Source organism: Drosophila albomicans, chromosome 2R (genome assembly GCF_009650485.2).
Source record: "Drosophila albomicans strain 15112-1751.03 chromosome 2R, ASM965048v2, whole genome shotgun sequence".
NCBI lineage: Eukaryota > Metazoa > Arthropoda > Insecta > Diptera > Drosophilidae > Drosophila > Drosophila albomicans.
The window spans coordinates 11064631-11087750 of NC_047631.2; the positions used below are offsets into that span (position 1 = coordinate 11064631).

The following is a 23120-nucleotide window of genomic DNA, read 5'->3' on the forward strand; positions in this document are numbered from 1 at the left end:
GTAGACAAAAATGTTGCGTTTAGTTCTTGCTTTGGCTGTTAATTGCGGCCAGTTCCCCCAGCGCCGCAATTTCTCCTTTGCTCTTTGACTATCGCTTCCTTCATCGCATTCTAAGAATCTTCTTTTCATTGCCGCTGGTCGCGTTGAAAAGTTTTAAGTTTGACTTGGCAGCGCTTGGTGTAACGTTTGCGTGCTACTTTTTCTTTTTGTTCATCATTAGTTTTCGCACTCTTCTTCTTTTGTTATACCCTAGTGTTTGCAAGGCTATGAAGTGTAGCTTAGACTTGAACAGCTTAATAACAGAGTACAGCTTCAAAATCTCAGATTGAAAGTTCATTGATTATTCTTTATTTCATTTTCACACTGCGGCTTTAAGCTTAGCATTTATTTCACAGCCATTTTCTAGTCGATTACGCCTCATAGCGGAATTTTTAATATATGTATTTATTTTTTTCTTTGTTTCTCTGTTTTGTTCTGACAAGCAGTTTGTCTTTCGCTTCGTCTTTGTTTTGCGTGCTCATTGGTCTATTTAAAGGCTCAAATTACTTTTTCACGCCACCAACTTCAGACTTCGGACTTGTTTTGGTTAAAAACAGTCATACATTTCTTTAGATAAAACTCATTGGCACCAACAGGAAAGTTCGAGTTATACTCAGACTAATCGCATAAACCATACTTACAATGATCGCGAAAGTTGCTCTCGCTAACTTTACAAGTTGATATTTGGAATCGATATTTGAAAACATTTTTTTTGATTAAGTCTCATAATACTGTTATGCCGTACCATGCTCAAAAGTCTAATCTAATTGATTTGGTTGAATAAAAGATAATTACAACAATATTTTGACAGCCTTTTATTATTGTAAGAATGGAACATCCCATAAGGACTGCTTGCATTCCGGATAAAGTGCAGCACAGTCACCATCATGAGCATGGGCTTTATCGTAAAGTGCGTCCCGATAGGCAACAGGCTCGTGATCTAAAGCTTCTGGGATAGTAAACACAGCTCGAATCAGTTCGCCGGCAAAGCTACCGGGTTCTTTTTCATTAGATTTTTGGCCGGTCTCACATAAAGAACGCAGCACACACTGGTGTCCATTTACGCCGCGTCTGGGAAAGAAGAAAATAAAAGCATATAATACTTTCTTTCCATTCATTGAGTAGTGAGTGTTGCTTTCAACATCATGGGAAATAAACCAAATACAGTACTTACTTATTCAGATATTTTTCAATTCTTTCGTATAATGTTTGTCGACTGTTGCGATGATATTTGATTTGGTGGCTCTCCAATCTACTTAAATTAGTATCGTGTGCGCTACTTGTGCCACTTCTGCGCTGACGATGATGTGGATTCTCAGCATCCGGAATGCTGCGCTTGCCAAACACGGGATAAATTTTGAAATGCCTTGCTTGGCTAGATACACGAGGAAGCTTGCGAACACGTTGAGGCTTTGGTTTGCCATAGTAGACATTCTTATGTTGATTCTCATCACGATTATAAAAACTATTCCGATGTCGTAAGATATCCTCTAAACTAAAATGGATAGAATTGAAAGAGTGTTTCAAAGTATATGACATTCTACTTACTGCGCAGCTAGAGCCCAATAGGGAAAGCGTGTTTTCTCGGCCGGACTGTAAGGTTGAGACCAGTCATCAAAGGGGTTCCTCACCGGACTGCTGTTGGATGAGTAGTAATAATTGTCTTTACGTCTAGCTGGTATATTTGGTCTTCTGTAGTAGCTATCTCTATACAGATGCAACGGATGCATGGGAGTGCGAAAAACAGGAGAACTGCTGTAGTATGAATTATAAGATTGGTTCCCAACTCCTTTGTTGGACAAGTCGATATAGTTGTGCTTATAGCTACTGTTGTCATTATTTTTATTGCTGGATTGTTGAGTGTCTTGTTCCGGCTTAGAAGCATCATCAACATAGGTTATGTTGGAAACAGTATCATTCCGACTGACGTCTATTGTGCCAGACTCCAGTTTGTTCAACAGATCGTCAACCGCTTCACTGGGTGCCTTGCTGGGCAATTCCCAAGCCAGGGCAACCGTAAGGCCCAACACCAAATAGTTGGTGTGGTCCACTACGCAAATATACTCGTCAAAAACTGTGATTGTAAACAAAATAAATTTGTGCATTCAATTCTTATTTTAGGTAGAAGCCTTTGAACTCACCAAATTGAAAGGAGCTGCCCTCGGGAAATAGTAAATAACGCCGCTTTCTGGAGAGAAGATTTTCTGTCGGTTTTACTCCACTGGCTGATTCGTTGAGCTTCGCTTCGATGAGCTGCTCAAAGTCTGAACTCACATCGCTGACAACTGCACTCTTTGCTACACTCAATAGTGGGCTAACAGTTGCCAGCTCAATGCCTCCTCCCCCTTTGAGCACATCTCCTAAGCATAACTCTAACCATTGCAGTAATGATAGGAGTAAGCAACTGGCTAAGGTATTGTTTCTTCTTTTATTTCTGATCCACATTTCCAAACACTTGCGGTCAACGCGTCGTCCATACGCCAACTGCTAGTTTAAGCGTTTCAAAAGTTGTGTCAACCAATCGTTAAGCCATAACCCAAAAATTCTAACCAAAACTCAACCAAACCCAACCAAACAGGCAAAATTGTTGCGCTTAGTTCTAACTGTTAATTACGGCGGCAGTTCCCCATGCCGCAATTCCCCCCTCGGCATCATTCGTCGTATTCTAAGAATCTTCTTTTATTGTTGATCGCTTTGGAAACTTTTATGTTTGAATCATCTTGGTGTAACGATTGAATGCTACATTTTCATTCGGTTTATGTGTTCACACTTTTTTTGTTTAATCTTACAATTATGTAAGATTTTATAATATCTTAGATTGATATTTACAGAGCTTGGTCATTTCGGGAGACAGAGAGAAAAATATTCCATAAAACTCTTTTATGAAATATTTAAACGAATAATATATTTGATAAATTACTATCGGTAATGAAATGTAAAAGTTTTGATTTTTTAGTTTATTAACATAAATGAGGTTATCATAAACTTCAAAATTTGGAAAAGTAACTAAAATGAATAGCAAATATGTATTTAAATTACTAAAGAAGACGTATCGATACTTGCATGAAAATACTCATTAATTAATTGAAGAAAAAAAGATGAATATTTTGAAATCGTATAAGAACAATGCTTTATGCGTGTTAATAGAGGGAGTGTATTTAATTAAAAAAAAAAAACATGTGTAATGATATACATATGTGTACACATAATGATTTAGTTTTGCTAAATTATATAATTTATACAATTTAAAAAGTCGTAGATTACTCTTTCAAATAGTTAAAATTTTAATTGAAATATGGCACATTATTACCTACAATTCGACACATTATATTTTCTTAATTAATCAAATGATTTATTTATTGAGTTTTATGCTAACGATAGTAAATGTTGCAAATTCATCACTAATTCTATCGATTGTGGGTGAAAAAAGTGTCATAACTGTCAAAATTAAATTATACAACATCAAACTCTGAATAAATTGAACCACTAAAAGCTAATCCCAAATATGTACACCATTGCACACAAGGTCTACGCCCTGTGGCTGCCTGTCCGAATAAATTAAAAATGTAAATAATAATGAAAACAAACAAGCTGCATCATAATTATTATTTGGTTTTATTCGAACCAAAATTTATGATTACAATCGCCAAATAACTGTTGACAGTCGCCAACCGCCCGATGTGCCTCCAGATACATTGATGGAATGTGTTTGTCCGCTTCAATGCCTTCAAGGCCGCTGGGCAACTGAAAGATGGCCGACAACAGCTCCATGATGAAACTCTGTGGATTGTGTCCATGCTCTTGACGCTGTGCCGACTCACAGAGAGCACGCTGAATGCAGGAAGTGCCATTGAGTTGTCTTCTGTGGAGTATAAACAAGTGTTAATATATAATATACTATATAGAAAGTGAACTAGAACCCTTTTGACATACGTTTTGTACAAACGTTCGATCTTGCCAAAGAGCAGTCCGCGTGAAATCAAATGCTGGCGCAGATGCAGCCGCTCGATGGCGTCATCATTGATTTGTTGTAGTTCGACGTGACGTCGACGTCGCCGTTTTCCAAACACTGGATAAATTATGTGCCTGGGTGGCTCCTGCAACAATTGACGTGGACGTTCTGTCCAGCTGCTGTAGCTCCTGTGTAAATTGGTAAGTTGCTGAGTATTACTTAAATAATACTTTCAATTTGTATTTCACAAATAATGAATGACTGAATTAAGGAGAAGTTTTAAATATGTGAATTCAAATTGAATTAAAGAGTGCTTTCCGCATAAATTAAATACTAGTCACAATTTGTTCTTTAGTTAGCTTTTTGCATATTTTAAAATGTATGAAAGCATGCTTTGTTTGATGGTGTTTGAGCACATAATTCTTAGAGTGCATTTACCTTTGCGTGGTCTGCGCGTAGGAGCTCCACTGCTGTTGCTTTTGACGCCAATTTTGCTGAACGCGCACTTTGTTGCGCTGCCACCAATTGTCTGACCAGTTGACAGATGGAATGGTTGTTGGAACAGCTGGAGGAGATGTGCCTGCCCACTGTCGCCACTTTGCTATTGACTGTCGCGCATGCCAATTAGCCGGCCTCCTAGCAGGCTGTTCTCCATTAGCCGAATTTGCATAAGCGGAAGTGCCTCCGCCGCCATTGCTCTGCACATTCGTATAGTACTCTGAATATCTATGTGCATTGGTTGCATATGTCGATGTTGATGCTTCTGCTGCTGGTTGCGCATGCATTGACTGCCAATTAGTGGCGGTTCCAATGTAGTCCCCATTGTCCAATGGAGGTACTGTCTCGGACTGCTGCTGCAATTGTGGCTGTTGCAGTTGCTCTGGCTCTACGCTGTCGTTGCGCCTCACAGTGCCGAGAGTGCCATCATCTAGACGAGTGCGCAGGTCATGCAGCAGCTCGCTGGGTGGCTTGCTGGGCAGCTCCCAGGCCACAGCACAAGTGACGCCAAGAATGGCAAAATTCGTATAGTCCACTATCGGTATGATTAAATCAAATACCAACTGGAACGAGCTGCCCTCGGGAAACAAGAGATAACGCTTCTTGCGATGCAACAGCAAAATATGATTACGCGATGAATTTATGTCATGCTCAATGGCTGCATATTCATCACCTGATATATGGGAATATGTCAAAGGAGCAGACGACTCTGTCGTTGCGGCTTCAATCAGTGCATATGATTCATTCCCATTTGGTTCGCTGCGACGAGGAATTCCATGACGGAAGAGCAATATTAGCAAGGCACCACAAAGAGCACAGCCAATTATAATGGCTTTTGCCATTTTTCTGGCTTCATTCATTTCACTTTAAATAAAATTCAGTTGCACTGCACTGGCCAACATAGCAGTGTGGAAATGGAATAGAGAATAGATAATTACAGTGGTTTTTGGTAATTAGGTTAAACATTTTTCGCAATTATAAACTTATTTTGAAAATAATATTCCATAATGCTCGCTTTCCGTTGAGAATTTAACATTGCCGAATTATATTTTCATTAAATGAAAAAGTAATCTGAGAAGTAAAAAGTTGCACGTTTTTTCGTATAAATACTACTTCCAAATGGTTTGTTTTGTTTCTACTTCACTTGTTTTTGTTCACATACTAATTATATATTGTCTTTGAAGCTCATTGTGGTAATTAATTAACTATAAAATCGCTATTAAATGTGTACTATTAATTTAAAGTGTAATCACAAAAAGTTATTAAATATTTATATACGAAATCTGCACTCTTTCTGATTAAACATTTGTTTCCACTTCTTTATTTTTTTATTTTCATACAATCACTTTTTTTGCTGCCAAGTGTAATCAATATTTGACAGGTCATTTCCCATAAAATGTTGAGTTTATGGCAATACACACACTCGCACACAGACAACACATTGTTGAAAACAGAGGAACACATTCAGCAAAACCTTTCGAGTGAAAGTCAAACACTCGAATTGTTTTGCTCAGTAGTGTAATTAAGCAATAGGAGAGTCGCCCAGTTGGGCCGCCAATTGGTCGCTTTGCCCTGGCACTTACACACAATTTGCATAATTTCACTTTGGTCCCTACGATGCGTTGCGATGTGATGCGATGGTTTCATTCCATTCGTTGGAATTGCCAATCATGCGTTAAATTAATGCAATTTTCAACAGGATTCTGTGTGCTAAAAATGTGGCAACATTCGACGAGTTGCAGCGAGCTTGGTGTCCACAATTAAAACGTGTCCATTTTCAATGCCTCGAGTGCAATTGGACACAAATTTATGATGCAGATAATTACCAATAGAGAGGCGACGAGTTGTGCAGCGATCGAATATATATGGTATATTTTTTTTCAGTTCTATTTTTGTATTTTGTTGTGTTACTTTTACATTGATGCCATTAGCTGTCTGAGCTGAACTGATACGATGCACATACGCGCATAGTGTCCGCTAGCTGGTTCGCTCTCCATTTGGTTAGCCACCCATTCGATGTCAGCCTCGTTTAATTGTACAATTAGCACCCAATTGAGTGTCGTTAACTCGTTTTTGTGTCATTTAAAGAGGCTTTTAAAGGTGCGATATACGCTCTTCCGGCCCTCCGCGGTCCACTACGCGATAATGGATCCAATGCCAATGGCTATCTAATCGAACTCAATATAAAACGCCATTTTAGGTCATGTGCAAAGTGAATATTTAGGTATTAATGTGTGCATACTTAACCCCAGTGAAATTAGTACGCTTTGTAGTGCTATATTTTAATGTAATACAATAAATTAAACTAACCAATTTGGCTATTCTATTTAGTTAATTAATATTCGCTCCTTTATTTTTCGAGGGCTTGTGTTTTGACATGTTGTATTTTACATTACTAGATTATTAAAGTTTAACTGTTTATTGAAATAATCTGTTGGCTTATGGGTTGTGTCTTATTCTATTTAATTAAAATCTTCTACTTATATACTTTTCGTAATAAAAATCAAATGTTTCTGTTCAACTAATGGCAACTTATTCTGCATTTGATGTTCATATATCTTTTTCAGCGTAAGTGCTGAATCACATATCAATACTTATGTATGTATGTATGTACACATACTATATAGTACATTTTTCTGCTTTATGTTGAATTTGATTATTTCCGCATTTTATTTTTTCAACTAAAAGATTATATTTAAATACAAATTTTCTCTAAATGTGTATTTAAAAATATTAGCATTTTATTTGTTCTTCATTTGAGCTGAATAATCTGTGTCAGTATATATAATATATTTATAATAGTTTCAATTTGCTATAATAATTAAAATTGTGAAATAGATGTCGAATATATTAGCAATTTAAATTATTATTATATTATTTGTTTTGTTGTGTTTAACTGTTACAATGCAAAATACAAATATAGGACGGTTGCAATTGAAAAGGTCAATAGCCAATTTCATTAATCTTTTGTAATAATTATATTAATTGAAGAACTTTATTCCCATGGCAAATAAATTGCTGAATATATGTATTGTGAGATACATATGTACTTTCTGCAACTGAATTTAATGTAGTTCTTAATAATTAAATTAACATATTAAGTACTGTTTTGATAAATAAAACATTTAATTATAGCGAGTAAACAATTTATATTTTGGAATGTGGGTATTTATTGAGTTGCATTCGCTATATAACTTACTAGCTTATTTTTATATCGCTTTAACTGCAATTGCGTTATATTTTGCACATAACAAATTTGGTGGAATATTTAAGCATAGAAATAAATGCAAGCAACGCGAGATGATTTTGAGAGTCTTCAGCGAACTACTCAAATATACTTTAGGAGGTAAACTGAGAGCTACAATACTTGAATTCAAGAAATAGTTTTCGGTGCAATAGCAAAGCAGCAGCAGCAGCTAGTATTCCCTGGCATTCTGCCCTCTCGGGGTGCTGCACGAAAATGTGAAGACCTATGCAAACTGTAATTTTCATTCCCCCCAAGGGCTGCCACAAACATATATACATACCCCACAATATACACCATCAACACCTCAGCTCGAGTTGCCACCCACAGCAATTATCGCACTTGCAGTCAACGAACACACACACACACATACAACAAGAACTCACACATAAATTTAAATTTAAGCAAATTTTTAGTTGCTGTTGGCTGTACCTTCTTTTTGTTTTCATTATACGATGCTTTTTTTCTCATTTCTTTTATTTTTTTGTTGTATTTGTGTTTTGGTTGCTCGTGTGAGATTTTTGCTAATTTTTAGCAAGTTGAACAGTAAACAATGTCAACATTGCAACCAAATGAAAACAAATGCAGCAAACAAAACACATTGCGCTGCTGCTGCGGGCTGCACCCGTGTCATTGTGTGTGTGTGTGTGTGGAAGGGCATTGGGGTGGGGGCAAATGTTTGTATTAGTTGGCGGTGCCGGATCTCTCAGACTCTAACGAACAGCAGTTGCAGTCGTCGCAGCAGTGGTAAAAATTTTCTTAGCATGCAAAACATTTGTCAAATGTAAATTAGCAGAGGGACTGCTGTTTGGTGGTGGGCACAAGGAGGAGGTGCTGCGGCTCTTTCCTTTAGCAGTCAGTGATGTGGTTGGGGGGCTCGGGGGTTCAGTGGTTGAGTGGGCGACTTTGCCTGCTACAAATCGCATAAAATCACACTTAATGCCCGCAGGCAACGACAGCATGCAAAAAGCGCAGCGAGGCGTGAATGTCGCAGGCAAACAAACATCTACATGCTGCCACAGACCAAGATAGAGAGAGAGCCGGGGGAGAGAGAAACGGGGGTAAGCTCATAGATAGTTACGTGGACGTGTGTATGAGTATTTGTTCTGCTTCTGGTTGCAGACAAAAATGCGGAAGTACTAACATCACCCATTTCGTTATGTCGCCCAACTTATTTCTTCTATTGTTCCCAATTATCACACACGGCATTACAAAAGCAACGTTTAATTTTTGTTGCAACAACTTTTGCCTGCTTGAACTCATGCCGCCCATTTAACTCAACCCACACCCTCCCAAAAAGTACAAGTCAAACTTTAATATGCGCCATTTACAACTGCTTCTGTTGTTGTTAGTTGAAGCGGCTGCTGCCCACATTGCGTATGAGCAATTTACATGTCGAGTGTCAGCTGGGTATCTTTCTCTGTGTGTCTGTGCTGTGCTGTGCTGTGCTGTGCTGTGTGCCTTTGTGCGTCGCCTGTGTGCGTGTGGACATTTGTGTTGTATCAACAAAGTTATGTGTGCTCTCTCAAGCGAATTTCTCACGAAGATAAGAAATTCATACGAATTACGAGTCTGCATTTCGTTTTCACGCTAAAGTTTGCTTTAATCCATTCAAAATAAATTAGTAATAACTGTAATAACTTGGATTAACTTGTGATGTAAACAAAGTATTTATTAGGCTCTTGCCAAGTCATGCATGCGCACAATCTCCAACTGTATGCTCAAAGTAATTGTGAATTCGCAATCCTTGCGTAACCACTAATATAATTGCTTAGAAAACTCTCTGAAAGAGATTATAAATAAAATCTTTAGAGTGTTGTACTAATTAAAGAGTATTTTTCAGTCGTCTTGCCTAGAGCAAACATTAACTATTTTCACTAGCTAAATGTGATCCAATTCTGAAAGTCCAAAAGCATGCGCAATCAATTAGCAACTTCGTTTTCGAGTTCAATGTTCTGGAATGCACTTCAATTTACACCTGAGTGTGAGCTATTGCTTAGTGGAGTTCAGTCAATGAACTGCGCTAGTTAAAGGTATCCGAACATACCGTTAAGATCATTATAACTGAGAATGACGAAAAAATGAAGAGAAAATTATGTTCAAGCCCGAGTTGATGAAACGGATTAGCGCCTTGAGTTAAGCACTCAAAGAAAATTAGCAAAAATATTTTCATCTTATTTGCTTATAGAGTGGGAAGGTAACTACGAAAGAAATAGAGAAAGCGCGAGAGAGGGTAGACTGACACCGAGTTGGAGTCAAATACTGGGATTGGTGTAGGGATTGTAACTGTAACTTGACTCGCATTTCATTTTGAAATGCTTTTGCTGTTGCTGCTGTCGCTGCTGCTGCGAGTCGTCAGTATTTTAATTATGTCAAATTTGTGATGTTTGTTGTAGTTGTTATTGTTGTTTGTCCTTTAGCTGTTGGCAGCAGGCAAATGTCAGCAGCTAATTAGAGAGAGTGAGCCAGCGGCGTGGCGCGAGAGTCACTCAATGTCAGTCTGCTTAAGGATAGTCTCCGTTTGCCGTTGTCGCTGTTGTTGTTGTTGTTGTTCCTCTTACAGGTTACCCAGGTCCCCAACTCCCAGCACGGGATGCGATGACGATGATGACAGAGACGTCGATGCTACTTCAGCGCCCCGTTGCTGCTGTTACCGCTGCTACTGCTACTGCTTGGCCTTGTCATCATTTGCATAAGAAATTTATCTCAATGAGTAGCTAATTGGGAAATTGCGACATGCTCCCCACTCCCCACCCTGCTGCTCCCATAGCGCCCTAATCTTAGGCCCCCAGCCTGCTATGGCGACCCCCAAAAACAAAGTCAACAAAAGGGCTGTGCAAATCCTTAGCACGTTAGTTTTATTACACTAATCCTTGAACTAATTTACGAAGTGAACCATCTTGGCATTTAAAATGAAGCTCAACCATATTGCGCTTCAAACAATGCTGTCCATTCAAATAAGTCACTTGCAATAATATAGCACAGTTTATATTGATTTTATACAAATATAACTCTTTAAGTTATCGTCAATCTCATTTCGAATTCTTATTGAGAATGTGTTACGCTAATTGTTTATATTGAAATGCACAGTAGTGTATGCTTGTGTGTGTATGTGTGTGAGCGTGTGGCAATCAACATTTGACTAATTGCGAATACACTCAGTGCACTATCATAGGCGGTTTAATTTCGCTTTACAGCCACACGCAATGCCTCGCATCCATGGCCGCAAACTCAATTGGCCAACTGAGCTCATTAGCTGCCATTGCACCCAACCTTCCAACCTTCCCTCTTGCTCTCTAAGTTGGCTGCCAACTGGCCTGCGCACACTCTTCAATTGGCTGGCCGATAATGTGAGGCAAACCCAATGAAATTAATTGCACATTTTAATTGACAACGTATCAAATCAATTTGCATGCCAGGCGTCGATTAATGAATGAATGCGACCAGTTTGTACCCGGCTTTGCCACTTGCTGCCCCAAATCCTGTAGCATGCATTCCAATGAATCGCAGCTGGTTGTGCATTTCACTTGGAGGCCCATAAATTATCCCAGGTGTGTGCCAGTGCGTGTTAAGCTCACGGCCTACAATGCAAATAATCATATATGCTCTAAGGCGGGCAACTAACTCCTGAGGACTAGGGACTCATTGATTTATTAATTGATCAATTCCAATTGAGCAACATGTCTTAGAGCACATAACAGCTTGAGTGTAACGATAGTTCTTCCTAATGTGCCTACAATTATGAAGTATTAGTTAGAAATACAATTTCGTTTATAGTCTCAATTTTATCATTAATTAGCTTAGTAAGTCTAAATTATCAAAGAATTTTATCGTTTGATATTTGCAAATATTTTCAATGGGCTAAAGCTATGAAATATAATTTGGAATTTTGCGTAATATAAAGTAACAATTTTTAACTATACGCAAATGTTCTTAATTCGTCTAAAGTGATGAAATATTATATTAAAATAAAATTCTTAATGCTAATTTCATCAAATAAGTATTGCCTTAAACTATCAACAGTAGAAAATAACATCAATTAGTTTAGTGAGTGTCTAAATATGTGTAAAACGACGCTCCGTAGTACTTAGAAATGAATGCAGTCCTAATTTTAAGTAATAAATACTGCCTTCAATTATCTTCAGCAGAATTGTATTACATGAATTGACTGAGTGAGATCAAATTGTAGTGGCAAATTTTCGCTTGATTTTTGCAAATATTCGTAATGCCATTAATTAAGTGCTAATTAGAAATGTAACCCTTTCTTGGCAATTTGAATTTCATGGAATGAATATTGCCTTCAATTTTTCACAGTAGAGAGTCACATCAATTAGCATATTAACCTACGAATAGTAGTTGCTTTATTCGACATATGAATGACAATTTTGATAGTGCTCAAAAATGGATTTTAATTGCGAGACACGATAATTAAAGCATAAGTGCAATTCAAATTGCATTAACTTATTTCAGAACAAATTAAAAAAAAAAAATAGCAACAGAAATTGCAGCAAAGTCACATTAAGCAGTAAATTGATGCTGTCAGCTGGGGGCATAGCGCAAAGGGCAAAGGGTAAAACTTGGCATGGCAATGAAACTGAAATTGAAATTGTGTTGGGCTTTTCTCTGCTCTGCTCTGCTGCAATTTCTTGCACAACAAACATAATTAATACTTGATTGAGGTTATGCAAGTTTCTGTATGTGTGTGGGTGTGTATGGTTGTGGTGCGTGGCAAAATACCTGGCAAAAATACAACAAGCGCTTCAAGTTTTTGTTTGTGGTCGTCGCCGACGGAAGTTCTCTCTGAGTGCGCAACAAACTTGAATGGTGCATGCAACAGCGGCAGCAACAACAACAACGACAACAGCACCAACAACAAACCCAAATTGTGAAATTACAACAAAACATGAGGATGTGTGTAAGAGTGTGCATTTTAATGCTCCAGTGTGCGTGTGTGTAATTTATGTTTTCAACTTAATTAAAGTTAATTTTTAATACTCTGTGCGTGGGCGACAGGTCTGCGGGCAAGGGCGTGGCAAGTGCCTCAAAGGCGCCCGCAAACATTTTAACAACACTTGGCATTTCATGCTGGTGACATTAAACAGCAGCAGCAGCATCAACAGCAGCTGAAACTTTTGTCATGCAATGAGGTCAACAATGAGCCAGCGCAAAAAAGTATGCTACATTATTTTTTCTCAGCTTGGCAGTCCACTTTCGCCCAACTGTTTAATAAAACTGCCAATTAAATGCATGTTGCTGTTGGCATTACAAAATCGTATAAAAAATGGCCACCTGAAAATAGCACAAGTTAATTATAAATAACAAAATGCAGACAACTACAACCACACGCAGTCGCTACAATAACAAAAACAATCCAAACCAAAGTTCATGAGCATTAAACGCAATGCGCCAAAGTATGTTTAAATACTTGTGAAAAACTACTTATCATTTGCATAAACTCGACATTAAGTACAATTCATTATTTTTAATCACACGGTTTTTTTTTGTAGTGTCAAGTGCAATAAAACTTTCGGGGTTGAATAAAACCAGACTTGGTTCGATGAGCATCCGCAATATGCTGTTCTACAAATAACTGAAAGATACAAAGTGCTTTCAATATAATTGATAATAATATTGGACAATTATATCAACATTACACGTTTATTTTTCATTCCATCAAAAGGACAACAAGTAAATGTCAATGGAATGCAAATAATGAATTGTTGTCTGTTGTTTGCTTTTAATTATACATGTGCTATATTGACAACAACAGCCAATTGAGGTTCACAAAAGTCATTTAAAGCTGAATTGTTGAGTGATACTATGATGAAAGAGATCCCGGAAAAATGTAAAGTGTTTTCGTGGTGTTGATACAGAATAGCTGAAGAGACATTTAAATACTTGCCAACATCGCATGAGGCAAGCATTACACAATAAAACATTTTATGAATTTTTTTTAACGCAAACGCAAACAAAATTTATTTTCACATCAAGTTCAGACAGAAATTACGTTCATACATCGTCAGTATAGGGAGAAATGCTATCGAAGCTCAGGGGACAATGGCTGTGTAAGATTTGCTGGCAGTTCTCTTCTCGCAGATAAGGCATGTGATGCTTCTCGTGATCGTCCAAGCTGCAAGAGATAAACAGAAAAGACCTTGATATTAGAGATAGATATCAAAAGTTTATTAGCTCACTTACATAAACATGTACTTCAATAATTTAAACAAGAAACCCTGACCATGTTCTCCGGCCAAAGCAGTGCAATATGCCTTTAGCACACACGCCTGACCATCGAAACCACTACGCTCCATGAGCTCGTGCACCAGCTCGTAGGTATCCCTTCTGAAGGGTCGATTCTCACGCTTCACCAGTATGGGAGTATTGGCGCGAAAGCCATAGCCATGTGCCCAAATTACTGGGGACGCTATCACATTGTTCTTGACGTTAACGCGAAACTTAAAATTTCAAAAACAAAATGCGTCAGTTAGCCAAAAGGGACTGCTGCTCAATTTGTTATACCCACAAATATTCGACTTGTCTCTATTATGTCCAGAAATCGCTTTTGCCGTCTCAGCGGCATCGTGTAGTCCTGCTCGAATGTCATTGCCACAGCAACCATCGCCGCAAGCAGCAGAGAGACCTGCAGAGCACCCATTGTTGTGGCTGCAGTGTAAATGCCAAACTGAAGTCCCCAAATGACAACTGACCGGTCAGTTACATGTGTGACAAAGGCACGAGGTTCTAACAGATATCACAATGGTTCTGTTGATTATACGCATTACGACGTATCTGCTAATTGTGTCATCTGGCCTAGTTCTAAACTCTTTTATCACTCTACGATTTCGTGGTAAAGTGACGTTAAATGTGGACTGACTGCTCAAGAATTGAGTACATCAAAGTATATATAGATTTTAAAGGCGTAGAATTTAGTTGTGAGCTTAAAATTTGGGACAGCTTATAACAGACTCGTAACAACTTCATTTTTAAAGTCGTTATTGCGCTTGGATTCGTAAGAAACGTCAGTGTGCATTACTAAACTAAATGTAAAAATATAATAATGACTAATTAGAATAAGATACATGGTATTTTGTATATTAAAAGGTGTGATTTCTGACACAATGCTTTACATTTTTTTGTTTTAGTCATCAATAAATAATTATTTGAAATATCGATTTTAGACGACATTTATGTATATTAAACTAACTACATCACAAATAACTTTGTGCTTGTTTTCTTAATTATTTCTTTATATGATTATATTAAAAAAAAAAAAAAGTACATTATTACCTGAATATTAGCTTAAGTAGCTTGAACAACATGCCGCTCTTTCGCTGAGGCTTATCAACATCATAAAGTGCGGTGCAGAAAGATTTTAACAAACACGCACGTCCATCAAATCCATGGCTAATCAGGGAAAAAGCTTTGATAAATCAATTAAGTTAAACTAAGGTTAAACTAAAACTTACCCATCTAAAGCAGACTCAAGTTTTGAAAACAAATCGCGCTTGAATAGAACTCGATTCCTCTTGCGTTGATCCTTGGGATCGGGAAATGGATAATTGGCGCGAAAGCCATAACCATAAGAGAAGATTGTGTTTATTTTGAAAAGATTGTTTTTGCCATTGGTACGCCACTGTGGAAACACATACAAGCAGAATGGGTGAGGAAAATTGAGACATTCGAGACTGTAACCGCTCTAAAATGCTGCGCACAAACAACCCACCGACATACGAGAACCTTTGGTGAACTCCAGGTAACGTTTGCCGCGTCTCAATACCCTTGTCTCATTGTTGGCTGTCAGTTGGTTGAAGTTGTCATAGTTGTCATGCATGTCAACATTGTTGTGGGTGCTGTTGTTATAGTTGATATCCCCAGCAGAAGGCTGTGAAACCGCATCAAAACCGTCAGCACAATCAACGACAGTTAAGCACATCCAAAACAGAAGCAACATCAACAGTAACTGCAATAACCGCATCCATGTCGATGATGATGAGGAATTGTTGGGAGTGGAGCTATTCATCCTGCTCCTAATTAAGACTGCACTTGTTAACGACATTACCAATACGATGAAGTATATTACACAACACAAAATAACTCTGTGTATTTTCTCCTATCTATGCTTAATTGTATTTTACACAAAGTTTTGTTCACATCGTCAAATGCTTATTTAGCTTCTCTTATTTCTTCTCGCACTTCCGGCTGACTGACGCACCGCTTTGGTTGTGAGACGCGCTTCGGTCCAGTTTTTCCTGGTGACTGATACGCTTGGTATATTTAATCTCTTTGACATAAATACCGGTATAGACCAGCCCGGCCCAACCCAACTCAAAGCCCGAACTCACAGCAGACAAACAAACAAAGTCAAAGCCAACGCCGTTGTCCTCTTCTGTTTTTTTCTGCTCTGTTCTGACTTTGTTGTTCGTGCTGCTCTTGCGTTGCTTATTTACTTATTTATCGCTTTGTGCGGTATTGTGACATAGCTTGCTTCGTTTATTTTATTTTTTTGTTCTCTTCATTTTAACTTCTTCTGTCGACCGTTTCTCCAGTTGTCTTCAGCATAGAGCTGGACATGACATTCACTTGTTAACACTTTTTCACTAGCTTTCATGATAGTTATTTTCGTGTCCACATGAAGTGGATAATCGTGGGCGCAATCATGAAATAGGTGTGAAACCCGAATCGAGTTCATATCTGTTAAAACTATTCTCGAATCAATTTAAAATCACTAATTGTTCTAATAACGAATTGTTTTTTCGTTTTCATCAAACAATTTTTTTTTATTGGTGTTTTAAAAAACAATTTTTTTTATACACATATTTGCTTCAACTTGTCGAAGCATCTGCATGAATCTCAATTTAAATTTTCGATGTGGGTACATCACGGTTAACATAACAAAAAACATTAGTGAAATATCCCAATTAAACAAAAACTATGGAACAGTTTATTGAATTCTAGTAAATGATATAATATGAGTTTTAATTTGTATATAAATACAAAACGATCTAATACGATCTAATAGAGTAAGCTTGAAAAGATGAATAAATAGAAATACTTTTGCTGCTTGCCAATAAAAGTATCTCAATTAAACTCTAACAGTTATCAGATTTAGAATTGTTCCAAATCGAGGAATGATAGATAGCTGAAGAATAAAATATCTCTTCTCGACGGTATTAATGAAAACACACACATCATTAAGTTGTCAGAGTTTTAGCTGTTCACTTTATTAAACGATTTAGACACCCATGTCTCGCTTCCAACTCAGATACGAGTATGTGTGTAGTATGTATCTTTCAGATACGAAAATTGTCAGCTGTCTAGTAAAGCGGACTAAAACTTTTGCGCTGGCAGTACGTAAATGCCCCACTCAATTTTCACTCAACTGTCATGTCATGCAATTTTCCCAGCTTGTTGATTGAATTAAATTTCGAAAACTTTGCCAAATGTATTTCGCTGTTGTGATTGTTGTTGTTGTTGCTTCTGCTGTTGTTGTATTTCTTTTCAATTAAATAATGTTCAAGCTTTTGTGCAGGTCGCAGGCGCCAGGCGGCAAACGGAATCTGACATACATCCGTCAGATGCTTCTTCACCATCTCCATCTCCATTTCCATCCAGAGTGACTCGAAGCATGACAACACATCCCAACTGGGGGGCATAATGGCAGCCTCTCAAGTGAGCTGTGCTTAACAGAGATGGGGTCGAGGTGCAGTCAAGAATAATGAATTGCCATTTATAACCCGATGGCAACAAGTATGAGTATTGTCACTGGGCAGAGGGGAGGGGAGTTGGGGTAACCAGAGAAGACAGGACTGATAGGAAAGAGGCCATTAAAACGATTTCATAAGATAATTTTAAGCATTGCAATTTATTGAGCATAATAATTTTTCGGTGGTGTTGAATACTTCCCGAATGCCAGTTCCAGTAGTGAGAATTGGCAATCATATTGCTTTTCGCAATCAAAGTCATGGGCGTGTCGATAGGCGTTATCGTAGTGTACAATATCCGCGTTCTCTTCAAGTTCTCGTTTAAATATGCGCTGCTTGGGTAAACTGTGGGTGAGAGTTAAATAGGAAAATACATAAAATAAATAAAAATAAAATTAATAAACAAATAATATATGGCTTTATCGATTACAATATTAATAATTTTTTTTTTTTTATTACTTTTTTTCTGCCTTAACTTTTTTGTGTATTGCTTGCAGTTTTTTTTTTTTTAATATTTTTAAATAATAACTAATAATACTAAGGAAAGACAATATTTTCAATTATTTCTCTTCGTTATAGTCAGTTTTTACAAAGCTGAATCTTGTTTTTTCTATTACTTCTAGCGTTGATCACACATGAGAAGTACTTTATTATCGATTTTCTAATTTCTAACTTATTATTTTAAGTGTTGAGTAGTACATAATGATCACTTAATTTAAGTGTTAAGTAATTTATGTGTTTAAGTGCTGTGTAGTGTATAAAGATTATCAAACAATATATGAAGCAAGTGAACAATACTAACCTGAAGATTGCGCGCAACATTTCTCCGACCATGTTCAGTTTTGTTCGCTGGAAATACTGACGACTTTCACACAGTGTACGCAAGACGCAATCGCGTCCATTGTAACCCATGCTGTAAGCAAACAGATGAATATATATATAGAGAGTGTTCTTTAAACTACAGATGAATACGTATGATGTAATTTCAATGTAACGTATCTACATATATTCCCCGCCTTACTTATCGACTATAGTCTCGATATCCTGATAGATGGCGTTCCTAGTGCGCCTACGAAGTATAACTGCCGCCACAGGACGTTGTGAAAAGCCATGCAGACTCTGGAGAATCCACGAATTGTTGGGCAGATCGTAGGCAACTCCCCAATTCAGGCCGAAACTATTGTGGGCGTAGTAGGGATTGCCAATGATTCCCACAGTGAAGCACACTGACACCTGAACACAATAAAATGACGGAGACAAAAAAAAAACAAAAAAAAAGAAATAACAGTTGCACGTGTAATTCATCTGCTCTCAGTTGTGAGTCTGTGAGGAGTCTGGGATTATGAGAGGGGAAAAGGGCTGTGTACAATGACAGTTGACACATACTGTAAAAGAGGAGCCCTCGGGAAAGCTGAGATAGCGTTTGGATCGGCTCAATGAGCGCACGGATTTGGCTTTGTCTGTCGATTGAGGTGGTGGAGGCGGAGGAGATGTCGTTGTCTTTGCACGTTCCATCATAGTCATCAATGTTGGCGGTGGCCATAAATCATTGGAAGCGTTGGCATGACCAGGTTCAAGTGGCGCGTCGGTTTTATGGCTCATGAAAGTGGACGTTGTGGCGTTTGCAGCACTTGTCGTTGCAATTAAATCGTAAATCAAAAACTGTGCAATAAATAAACGATAATTAAACAATACGAAATTCGCGTAAATCACGGCCATGCTACTACGATGCTGCGATGCTACGATTGCTACGTGTGCAACTCGTCGATGCTCTGCGAACTGAACTGAAACTGAATGGTGGCCTTTTGTCTAAAAGGCCAAGAATCGTTGCCAAAGAAATTGCCAAAGTGCAAATGTGTCAATCGGCAGTTAGTGCTGTGGAGAATGCAACCGCAATGCTCGCAACATGCACTTACAGCAACTTGCAGCCGTCGTAGTCACGTTTACAATAAACATCGCACAGACACAGACCGAGACAGAGGCAGCGACAGACAGACCACACACAGGCCGACGCCTCAAGCTGACTATACTATACTATACCTCAGTCAGGTGCTGCAGCTTAATTGAATTGCCTGCACTCAATGCTCAATTCTGCTCTCTTCCTCTCTCTTTTCCTATCTGCAGTCTCGGTTTATTTTACTCGATGTGCTTGTGTGTGTGTGTGTCTGGCACCTGCTTGGTCGTTGTGTCATGTGTCTTGTGCGAAAAATAGTTAGCGCCTGTGGAGAAGTCAAAGATACCGTCGACAGCGACGATGAAGATCGATGATTTGATTGCCCTTCCACCATTGATGGCGTGAACATTTGCCAAAGGTGGGTGGAAACTTTAGTAAATTTAAACAATGTTTAACTTTTCAGCAATTTTTTAAAATAATCAATGATTTCTAGATTATATAAAAATAATCAGTTAAAATTAAGCAGATTTACAGAGTAAATAAATAGAGCTTATGGAATTAGAGTATTGAATTGCACTATAAATTATAATGAATATATATTAAAAATAGATACTTATATTTACAGACTTATTAGAGTTATATATTTTTTTTGAATGCAAAACTAAGAGGCAATATAACTATAACTAGGTAATATAAGAATAACTTTATTGGGGGGAAATATTTTCTTGTGCAAAACTAAGAGGCAATATATAGTATTATTCTAGGGTATATTCGAAAACATATCATATAAGGGTAATTTTTTGTGAACAATACATTAAAATTAAATTAACATTTAAAGATAAAAAATACTTGATTTATTTTCAAATTTTGTTTCTCTTTTCTATTCTCTATTGTTTATTTCTGTAAACATAAGTAATTGACAGATTTATTAAACTCTCCTCGCACAAACGGAACAACGGGTAATGTCAAGCGTTCATACAGTACTGTGTAAAAGTCTGTGTCAGCTTCAATGTGTTGGCCAATTCCAATGGCTGGAAATGTTGAAACAAGCAAACAAACAACTTCATTAACCCCACAGGGCATACGCAATACGCACATATCCTGCTGCTGTCTTAGTTACCAATACCCATGGATGTGTAGGCGTATGTCTACGTATGTGTGTGTGTTGGCGAACACTTTGGGGGCAAAGCAGTGCGCTTAGTTGACCCATTAGAAGAAGAAACGCTCGTAAAGCAGGAGGCAAAAGTCAATGCTCAAATTGGCAGGCATCAATTGAGTGAGCGCTAAGCAAAGCAGACAATCGAAGCGAAAACGAATCGCAAACGAATCGAATCGATTCAAATGAAAACAATCATGAAATAGAGCAGTATCGAGCAGAAGGAGACCCGCAATCTCAAGATGAGCTAAGGTCAATGGGACACCCAGATAGATGTGCGACGAAGAGACAGAACATCATCGTGGCAAAGTTAAAGTAAAAATGGGATCGCCAAAAAGTTCTGTGATGACCACTTGAAGCTTAGCCGACCACTGCAAATGACGTACAAATAGGCCAAAAGCTCTTTGATTACCATGACAATGTATGTGTGAGTGTGTGTGTAAGTTTGCGGTATCTGTTTCGCTTTTGATAAGAGAGATACTTGTACTGGGCCATAAGAAAAACTATTCGCATTCTTGTGATATATGCAGATGTGTCACTTGCCCTCTCACATTTCCTCGCTATGCAGATGCTCGTTATTCTGACCAATTATGGGTCTATTTTCTCTATTTTGATATGCATTTTTCGTTGCGCTGTTCTCGGTGGGTCTCAATGTTAAAGTTGTGCGTCGTGCCGAAAAGACTTTTCGGATATTAAACTATTTCCGAAGCATACAAAAAGCCAATTTAAATGCTAATATAAAATACCAACATTTTATTATTATGCCAGCCGCACGCATTCACACACCCGCACCCACACCCACACACACAGCCACAGATACTCACTCCCACACACTATCATACACACACGGCAGGCGCAAGAGAATGTGGCAGGTCGAGTCTCTGTAAGATGGCGCAACACGACTTGGTCTCTGAAGTTGTCTTGGCTTTGCTCGCCGCACTGTGCGTGATAAGCCAAGTGGGTGCTCTGAATTTGGCACTATACCACACACTCACATACACACATACACACTGACAAACACACACTCTACATACTCAGAATGTATAATACATATGTATTTTTGCGGGGAGTAAGTCAATTCGTACATACAACTCTGGAGGAGACACTTGAGGCATGTAAAGTAGCTACATATGATGGGAGTATTGGGATATTTATTGAATGCCTCAATTTAAATGTAAATACGTGAATGATGAAATCAACTTGTCGATGATTTCAAGATGCCCTTCATACAAAATTGGGCCATTTTATAATTAGAAATATCAAAGAGTTGCTTTGAAACAGAAGAGGCTTTAAGCTTGAAGTATGTTGTGAATTCAAAGTAATTTATGGTAAAGTGTTTGCTTTGTTATTTAGAAATAATAGTTATTGAAAATAAAATAACTTAATGCTAGTGCATTACGTAATAAGACTGTCGATTTATAAAGTTTATTTATACTAGCTTTAGGTTTTTTTTTTAAATTAAATTGTTTATTTTAGGAATTAAACACGTTAATAATCTCGAAAGTTCTTAGCATAATATGAGAGAGAACTTAAAGATATTTTTTGTGTTTAAATATTCTTATAAAGTAGATGCAGAACTATGTTAACTCTAATCAATAATTCAAACGTTAGTAATACCATTTTTTTCACAAAAAAAAAACTAAAAACCACAGAGTCTTTGCTGAGCCTATGCGATAACTATAATCCCACACGTTTGTAATGCATGAACTGAATATTCCTGACAGCTTTTGTGTGGGGAGTGTGTCCGTAACACTTGTGGTTTATTTCGGATATGATTGGACTTACCTGTCTATCATTGTCTCCAAGTTGCCATAGACATCACGTCGATGCCTGCGTTTGATTTTGGCTACGGCCGCCATCGGTTTCTTTGTGTTCCAGCCGTGGGCATTGTTCAGGACCCATGTGATGTTGGGCAAATCATAGGCAACGCCCCAATTGAGGCCAAAGCTGAGATACAAGTAGTCGGGATTGCCGAGGACGCCTGTGGTTAGGCAGACGGCGACCTAAGTAAGTTTTGTGTAAAGCATTTTGGCTTAAACTATGCTGAAAGTTTTCATCTATTGTGTGTGAGTGTTAGAGTGTGTTGACTTACAGAAGCCGATGAACCCAATGGAAATGCCACAAAGCGTTTACCCCTCGAGAGTTTACGCTGCGACAATGGCATCATTGAAGCAGCATCAGTGGCAGCAGCGGCGGCAGCCGCATGCGGTGCCAACGGATCCAGATCCAAATCCAAATCCTCCTCAGTTTCATCGTCCGTCTCTTCGTCTGTCAGCGTGACGTTGTTGTTGTGGGTTTGCTGAATTGTGTGCGCTCCACTGGCTTCATTTGCCAGTTGCGGCACTGTGGCGAACACATCGAGCACATTGCTCTTGGACCAGGCATCTGCTGATAGAAATTGACACTGGCATGGACCCAACACCAACATCAACACCAGCCCTTGCAGCAACAGTGATGTTGACCAAGTCAGCCAAGTTTTGGACATTCTTGGTTTGCGTCTTTTTACCAAACTGAATCAAAAATTTGGTCGCTGATTTTAACTTTTAGGTGTGCTTTTGTTTAAGCATTCCCTCATTGATTTCGATTGGTGCTCTCAAATGCCAAGCTGTTAATTAAATTAGATTGCCAACTGGTTT

At 38.2% G+C, this 23120-nt stretch overlaps 5 protein-coding genes across 6 annotated transcripts in view; all 5 read right to left on the minus strand.

The window, feature by feature from the left end:
* Window positions 1-857: 857 nt before the first annotated feature.
* Window positions 858-2746, minus strand: LOC117575080 (uncharacterized). Its single transcript, XM_034259175.2, has 4 exons — window positions 2181-2746; window positions 1588-2113; window positions 1214-1534; window positions 858-1110 (listed from the first exon to the last, which is right to left on the minus strand). The coding sequence occupies exons 1-4, from the start codon at window positions 2482-2484 to the stop codon at window positions 858-860; spliced, it is 1404 nt and encodes a 467-aa protein (XP_034115066.1). The 5' UTR covers window positions 2485-2746.
* A 734-nt stretch (window positions 2747-3480) lies between these two features.
* LOC117573303 (uncharacterized) lies at window positions 3481-6423 on the minus strand. 2 transcript variants are annotated; one of them, XM_052007990.1, is made up of 4 exons: window positions 6316-6423; window positions 4430-5375; window positions 3973-4179; window positions 3481-3901 (listed from the first exon to the last, which is right to left on the minus strand). In XM_052007990.1, exons 2-4 carry the CDS (start codon window positions 5347-5349, stop codon window positions 3655-3657), a joined length of 1374 nt encoding a protein of 457 aa, XP_051863950.1. In that variant the 5' UTR covers window positions 5350-5375; window positions 6316-6423; the 3' UTR covers window positions 3481-3654. The 2 variants fall into 2 exon arrangements, with proteins under 2 accessions (XP_051863950.1, XP_034112299.2); XM_034256408.2 differs by having other exon boundaries at window positions 6073-6423.
* A 7293-nt stretch (window positions 6424-13716) lies between these two features.
* LOC117573305 (uncharacterized) lies at window positions 13717-16200 on the minus strand. The gene is given in 6 exon segments (XM_034256410.2): window positions 13717-13863; window positions 13932-14188; window positions 14233-14302; window positions 15021-15137; window positions 15200-15366; window positions 15457-16200. Coding segments are annotated over 6 exon segments (1065 nt in total). The 5' UTR covers window positions 15790-16200; the 3' UTR covers window positions 13717-13742.
* Window positions 16201-17594: 1394 nt separating this feature from the next.
* On the minus strand, window positions 17595-23000 carry LOC117573306 (uncharacterized). Its single transcript, XM_034256411.2, has 6 exons — window positions 22577-23000; window positions 22273-22487; window positions 18821-18989; window positions 18456-18667; window positions 18237-18347; window positions 17595-17779 (listed from the first exon to the last, which is right to left on the minus strand). Exons 1-6 carry the CDS (start codon window positions 22967-22969, stop codon window positions 17596-17598), a joined length of 1284 nt encoding a protein of 427 aa, XP_034112302.1. The 5' UTR covers window positions 22970-23000; the 3' UTR covers window position 17595.
* Window positions 18259-23120, minus strand: part of LOC117573688 (acetylcholine receptor subunit alpha-like 1) — an 84840-nt gene continuing 79978 nt past the window's right edge. The window contains exon 10 of the mRNA XM_052007989.1: window positions 18259-18347. Coding sequence (XP_051863949.1) covers window positions 18303-18347 — 45 coding nt within the window. The 3' untranslated portion in view covers window positions 18259-18302. The remainder of the gene's footprint in view (window positions 18348-23120) is intronic.

Excerpts from the sequence above, each read along its gene's own strand:
- LOC117573303 (XM_052007990.1), bottom strand. The coding sequence starts at position 5,349 with ATGAATGAAGCCAGAAAAATGGCAAAAGCCATTATAATTGGCTGTGCT. Across the intron at positions 4,180-4,429 it reads TACGCGCAGACCACGCAAAG|GAGCTACAGCAGCTGGACAG; the intron begins GTAAATGCACTC and ends CAATTTACACAG. Across the intron at positions 3,902-3,972 it reads ATCGAACGTTTGTACAAAAC|AAGACAACTCAATGGCACTT; the intron begins GTATGTCAAAAG and ends TATACTCCACAG.
- LOC117573306 (XM_034256411.2), bottom strand. The coding sequence starts at position 22,969 with ATGTCCAAAACTTGGCTGACTTGGTCAACATCACTGTTGCTGCAAGGG. Across the intron at positions 18,668-18,820 it reads CCGAGGGCTCCTCTTTTACA|GTGTCAGTGTGCTTCACTGT; the intron begins GTATGTGTCAAC and ends TATTGTGTTCAG. Across the intron at positions 17,780-18,236 it reads ATGTTGCGCGCAATCTTCAG|TTTACCCAAGCAGCGCATAT; the intron begins GTTAGTATTGTT and ends TCTCACCCACAG.
- LOC117575080 (XM_034259175.2), bottom strand. The coding sequence starts at position 2,484 with ATGTGGATCAGAAATAAAAGAAGAAACAATACCTTAGCCAGTTGCTTA. Across the intron at positions 2,114-2,180 it reads GGGCAGCTCCTTTCAATTTG|TTTTTGACGAGTATATTTGC; the intron begins GTGAGTTCAAAG and ends TTACAATCACAG. Across the intron at positions 1,535-1,587 it reads TATTGGGCTCTAGCTGCGCA|TTTAGAGGATATCTTACGAC; the intron begins GTAAGTAGAATG and ends TATCCATTTTAG.